The sequence below is a fragment of the Ostreococcus tauri genome, assembly GCF_000214015.3.
Source record: "Ostreococcus tauri WGS project CAID00000000 data, contig chromosome 09, whole genome shotgun sequence".
Lineage (NCBI taxonomy): Eukaryota > Viridiplantae > Chlorophyta > Mamiellophyceae > Mamiellales > Bathycoccaceae > Ostreococcus > Ostreococcus tauri.
This window is the reverse complement of record NC_014434.2, coordinates 277,522-283,019: the sequence shown is the minus strand read 5'-3', so window position 1 is coordinate 283,019 and position 5,498 is coordinate 277,522. Positions and strand designations below refer to the sequence as shown.

The window sequence follows — 5,498 nt, the reverse complement described above, 5'->3', positions numbered from 1 at the left end:
CGATGGGGCGCGGGACCGCGCGCGCGCTCGCGCTCGCGCTCGTGATGACGTCCGTCGCGGGCGCGCGGGCGCGGACGTGCGTCGCGGACGCGACGGATGGGATGACGTGGTGTCGGACGACGAGCCACCGCGACGGGGTCGACGTGGCGTACGCGGTCGTCGACGGGTCGTCGACGTTCGACGTGTGGGTGCGCGCGACGTTCTCGGGAGATGTGGCGCCGGGGTCGGATGGGTGGGCGGCCGTCGGCGCGGGCGCGTCGATGGCGGCGGGGGACGTGGCGACGTCCAAGGGGTCGGCGGCGGTGGAGTATCTGCGATTGACGGGACGGGGGACGCCGACGTCGGGGTGTGGATCGGGGTGCGCGGTGATGAACGCGACGATCGCGAGCGCGGCGAATTCGAGGACGATCACGTTTCGGTATCGAGACGCGAACGCGTCGCGGGGGGCGACGAAGGATCTGATTTGGGCGACGGGGGGGGGCGGGTTCGCGCAGCACGCGCCGAGCGCGCGAGGGACGCTGCGCGTGGATTTCAGGAGTGGTACCGCCACGGCGGGTGGGTCGAAAGTCAAGCGAGACGTCGCGCACGGGACGCTCATGCTCGTCGCGTGGGGCGCGTTGAATCCGCTCGCCGCCGGTTTCGCTCGCATGAAATTTCTCTTTCCGAACGGGAAGTGGTTCTTGGGTCACTCGATCGGCGTGTTACTCGGCGGTATCGTCTTCGGCGCCGCGTGCATCCATCTCGTCACGGCGAATTATGACGGTCACGTGCAAACGGATACGTTTGATAGCCACCAGAAGCTTGGTATCGCCGTCATGTTTCTCTGGGCGACGCAGTTCCTGCTCGGCGTCTTCCGACCGAACAAGGAACCGAAAGATGGTAATCGTTTTGGATTCATTCCCACGTCTTGGCGCCGATCGTGGTACATCGCGCACGCAGTTTTGGGTCCGGTGACTCTCGTTTTGGCGACCGTCACGGTCGTTCTCGGGGCCGTAGTCATCGGCAACAAGTGGGACGGCAGCGCTGATTCGGGAGTGAAGTTTCTCGCGGGAGGCGGCGTGTACGGCCTCTTGACCGCCGTTTGGGTCATCATCGCCCTCGGTGTTTGGCGCGATCGAATCGCAAAGACCTCGAACGGTGTAGACAATTACGGCATTGGAGATTCGACGCTGGACGAATCCGAGACGAACGCTCGATGAATTTTACGCGTCGCGGCGTCACGCGACTACGAGCAGCAGACAGTCATTCATCTTACGGAGTTGATTAACGACGTTTCGTCCTATCAGCGCATTTAATACTTCTACACTAGCACTAGCAATTCTACCTGGTACCGGTGACAGTAAACGTGGTACTCGTAGAGCAGAGTCAAAGCAAAAAAGGACCGCATCAGTCCCACGTGTCTCCTGAAAACTTTTGCCGAAACTTCCAAGCGTGCGCTAAGCTCTCGCTCAAATCCGTGTACTTGGCGCTCCACCCAAGCTCGTGCTTGATCTTGTCCACGTTTGCGTACACCTCGGCGTAATCCCCCGGCCTCGGCTCTTCGCGATAGTACACTTCGATCTGTTTCCCGGTGACGTTCTTACACGCATCGACAAACTCTCTCATGCTCACTCCGCTTCCAGTGCCGACGTTGTACAGCGACGGAGGATTATCCCACTTGTTCTTCTCGGCTACCGCGATGTGCGCGTCGACTAAATCGATGACGTGCACAAAGTCTCGAATCGTCGTCCCGTCCCGAGTTGGGTGCTTCGTTCCCATCACTGTCAACTTGTCGACCTTTCCCATCGCCGCGTCGAAGCACGCGCCCGAGATGCGCCCGTGCTCGCGCAACTCTGCTCGCGGCAGCTCCCCGAGTACCCCGTCGGGATCGCTCCCGAAGACGTTGAAATAGCGAAGAATTGCCGTCTTAAACTTAGGATTCGCCAGTGCGTAATCCTTGATCACGTTCTCGGCGTACAGCTTGGATTTCCCGTACGGATTGATGGGCTTGGTCGGCGTCGATTCCGTAATCGGCAACTTTTCCACGTTGCCGTACGTGGCGCACGTCGAGCTGTAAATCATATTGTTCACCCCGTGTGCGTCCATAACGCGCAACAAATTAACCGTGTTCACCGTAATGTTCCTGTAATACCTCAGCGGATCCGCCATCGACTCCCCCACGTACGCGATGGCGGCGAAGTGAAACACCACGTCGACCCCCAAGTTCGACCCCGTGAACGCCCACTCAATATCCTCCACTCGACCCAGATCTCCCTCCACGACGCGAAAACTCCCTTCATCCGCCGTTCGCTTCAACGCCGCGATCGCCCCACCGTTCCCTCGACTCAGATTATCCATCGACGTCACCGCGTATCCGCGCGCGAGCAACGCCTTGACGCAATGCGAACCGATGAATCCCGCCCCACCCGTCACCAGCGCGTGCGCTTTCCTCCCCCCCGCGAACGCGTGCGCGCGCGCGTCGACGTCCCGACCCACCCCACGCGTCCCACCGTCGCGTCGCCCCGTCGTCGGCGTCGTCCACGCCGTCGTCGGAACGAACCCGCGATCGCCGTCGCCGCGCGTCGTCCGAGCCCTCGCGCCCGTCCCGCCCGTCGCGCGCGAGATCGCGAGCGCGCCCAGGACGACGCCGAGGACGAGGACGAGCGCCGTCGGCCGTCGACGCGACGCCGGCGTCGGCGCCGACGGCGCGCGCATCGCGTCGATGCGGTCGTCCCAAAGGCGCGCGCCTTTCGATGCCGTCGTCCCAAAGGCGCGATCGACCGGTGATGGGACATCGATCGGGCGTCGACCTTTCGACGCGATCGACCGGTGATGCGGTCGTCCCAAAGGCGCGATCGACCGGTGACGCGGTCGTCCCAAAGGCGCGATCGACCGGTGATGGGACATCGATCGGGCGTCGACCGGTGACGCGATCGACCGCGCGCGCTAGGGTCGTCGACGCTCGCGTCGCGCGACTCGCGCGCGCGGCGACGGCGACGGCGCGCATGGACGACGTCGAGCGCGACGTGCTCGCCGCGATCGCGGCGTCCGGGACGGTGAACACGGGGACGATCGCGGCGCGATTGGGCGTCGATCGCGAGGTCACGGTCGGGGTCATGAAGCGGCTGCTCGCCGCGGACATGATCGCGTCGACGCCGATCGATCGATCGATGCTGACGCTCACGGATGAGGGCGCGCGCGCGATTGAGATTGGATCGCCGGAAGCGCGCGCGCACGCGGCGGTGCCGTCGGAGGGGATGGAGTTGGCGACGTTTAAGTCGACGAGCGAGAGGGACGTCGCGGACGTCGGATTCAAGCAGGCGATGCAGTGTAAGTGGTTGACGATGGTGAAGGGTGAGAGACCGAGGATCGAACGCGCGGTGGAGACGATTGTGGATGAGACCAGGGAGACGCTTCGAAAGGTGCAGAGGGGTGAGATGATTGAGCAGAAGACGACGGAGGCGCTGAAGAAGCGAAAGCTCATCAAGGAGGAAAAGTGGAAGGAGTACGAGCTCACCAAGGGGGCGGAGTTCGCGCTCGAGCGGAAGGTTTTGCCGGCGGATTTGACGAAAGAGATGATGAACGAGGGGTCGTGGAAGGGACAGGAGTTCAAGGCGTATAACTTGGTCCCGGGCGCCGGGGCGCAGCCGGCGAGCGGACACGTGCACCCGTTGCTCAAGGTGAGACAAGCCTTCAGAGAGATCTTCTTCTCCCTCGGGTTCTCGGAGATGCCGACGAATAACTTCGTCGAGAGCGGATTCTGGAACTTTGATACGCTGATTCAGCCGCAGCAGCACCCGGCGAGAGACGCTCACGACACGTTCTTCATGAAGACGCCGGCGAAGATGAACTTTGCGCCAGAGGACTATGTCGATCGCGTGCGAACGATGCACGAGATCGGCGGGGGCGGTTCCATCGGTCATCAGTACGCGTGGAAGCGCGCGGAGGCAGATAAGAACATCCTGCGCACGCACACCACCGCCGTGAGCGCGCGGATGTTGTACGATATCGCGCAGACGGGATTTAAGCCTGCGCGCTTGTTCTCCATTGATCGCGTGTTCCGCAACGAGGCTGTCGATCGTACGCATTTAGCCGAGTTCCACCAGGTCGAAGGCGTCATTTGCGACAAGAATCTCACCCTTGGAGACCTCATCGGTGTTTTGTACCAATTCTTCGAACGTCTCGGGATGACGCAGCTCCGATTCAAGCCGGCGTTCAACCCGTATACGGAACCGTCGATGGAAATTTTCGCCTTCCACCCGATGTTGGACAAGTGGGTCGAGGTCGGTAACTCCGGGATGTTCCGCCCGGAGATGCTTGAGCCGATGGGTCTGCCCGAGGACGTCAACGTCATTGCGTGGGGTCTCTCGCTCGAGCGACCGACAATGATCATGTACGGAATCGACAACATCCGAGATCTGTTTGGGTCGAAGATGATGATTTCGAGCGTGAAGAACAATCCAATCTGCACCATCTAATGCGATCGTTGTCGATAATCTATCATAGTTCAATCTAATTTGTCAGTGTCCATTGCAACATTGAGAAAGCAAAAGCTCTCACGTGTTCGTTCCCGTCTCTCTGAGCTCTATCCACTTTGAAAAGTACATCGTGCTTCGCTCGGTGTGATGCCACAACGATTGACCCACGTAGTCATCATCTCGGACGGTGTCGATGTTCGTCACGACGTGCTCGATCGCGTCGAGAACGTCCGAAACATTCTTCTCTCGTGAGAAGAGTCGATTGACGATTTCCGCTCCGTTGAGGCGCGCACGTGACCACGTCTCTCGGTCTTCGTGCAATCGCACCGCTGCGTCCGCGATCTCACTCGCGGTGACAACGTCGCCGAATCCTCCCCAGCCATGATCGGGATCGATCGGTTCACTCGTAGACGCGTGCCAAAACTCCTCCTCGGGCGTCGTGCCCTCGCTCCCGATCGGTGTCGTCACCACGGCGGTGCCGCATTTCCACGCGTCCAAAACCTTTCCTTTGATCCCAGCGCCGAAACGAAGCGGCGCGAGGAGCACACGCGCGTTCGACATCGCGTCGTTTAAATCTTCCGCGAATCCCACGAGCTCGAATCCATTTCGTGGATCGTGAAATCTTGCGCGATGCGCCTCGGTCATGTACGATCCGTACACGCGCATCGTGGCGTCCGGCAACCGCTCGCGCACGAGCGGCCACACCTCCGAGCGCAACCACGCGACGGAGTCAACGTTAGGTTTATGCATGAACGTCCCTATGGTGACGAACCCGCGTCTCGCGTCAAAATCTTCGTCGCTGAGCTTTGAGATGTCCACCGCGTCTTCAAAAAATGACGCCGTCTTTAGCCAGAGAGCCCTGAAGACTCTCGTCCCCGCCCTCAAACATGGGTGCCCAGAGCGGCTCGTGTGGGCTCACCAGCGCGGCCAAGATCAGTCTCACCACGGTCGCGTGCAGCGCCGAACTCCAAGAATACTTGAAAAACATGCGTACGAGCGACACGAGGACGAACTGACCGTCGTTCGGCAGCTTGAGCTTTG

The 5,498-nt window shown here is 61.0% G+C and overlaps 4 protein-coding genes across 4 annotated transcripts; 2 read left to right on the top strand and 2 right to left on the bottom strand.

Moving 5' to 3' along the window:
* Nucleotides 1-2: 2 nt before the first annotated feature.
* OT_ostta09g01880 (Cytochrome b561/ferric reductase transmembrane) lies at nt 3-1,199 on the top strand (the record flags this gene model as incomplete). The annotated part of the gene is made up of 1 exon (XM_003081126.2): nt 3-1,199. The coding sequence occupies one exon, from the start codon at nt 3-5 to the stop codon at nt 1,197-1,199; it is 1,197 nt and encodes a 398-aa protein (XP_003081174.2).
* Nucleotides 1,200-1,386: 187 nt separating this feature from the next.
* OT_ostta09g01870 (UDP-glucose 4-epimerase C-terminal domain) lies at nt 1,387-2,694 on the bottom strand (the record flags this gene model as incomplete). The annotated part of the gene is made up of 1 exon (XM_003081125.2): nt 1,387-2,694. The coding sequence occupies one exon, from the start codon at nt 2,692-2,694 to the stop codon at nt 1,387-1,389; it is 1,308 nt and encodes a 435-aa protein (XP_003081173.2).
* A 290-nt stretch (nt 2,695-2,984) lies between these two features.
* OT_ostta09g01860 (Aminoacyl-tRNA synthetase, class II) lies at nt 2,985-4,457 on the top strand (the record flags this gene model as incomplete). The annotated part of the gene is made up of 1 exon (XM_022983333.1): nt 2,985-4,457. One exon carries the CDS (start codon nt 2,985-2,987, stop codon nt 4,455-4,457), a length of 1,473 nt encoding a protein of 490 aa, XP_022839608.1.
* A 78-nt stretch (nt 4,458-4,535) lies between these two features.
* OT_ostta09g01850 (unnamed product) lies at nt 4,536-5,498 on the bottom strand (the record flags this gene model as incomplete). The annotated part of the gene is made up of 2 exons (XM_022983332.1): nt 4,536-5,281; nt 5,316-5,498. Coding segments are annotated over 2 exons (929 nt in total), but the record flags the coding sequence as incomplete, so codon positions are not given.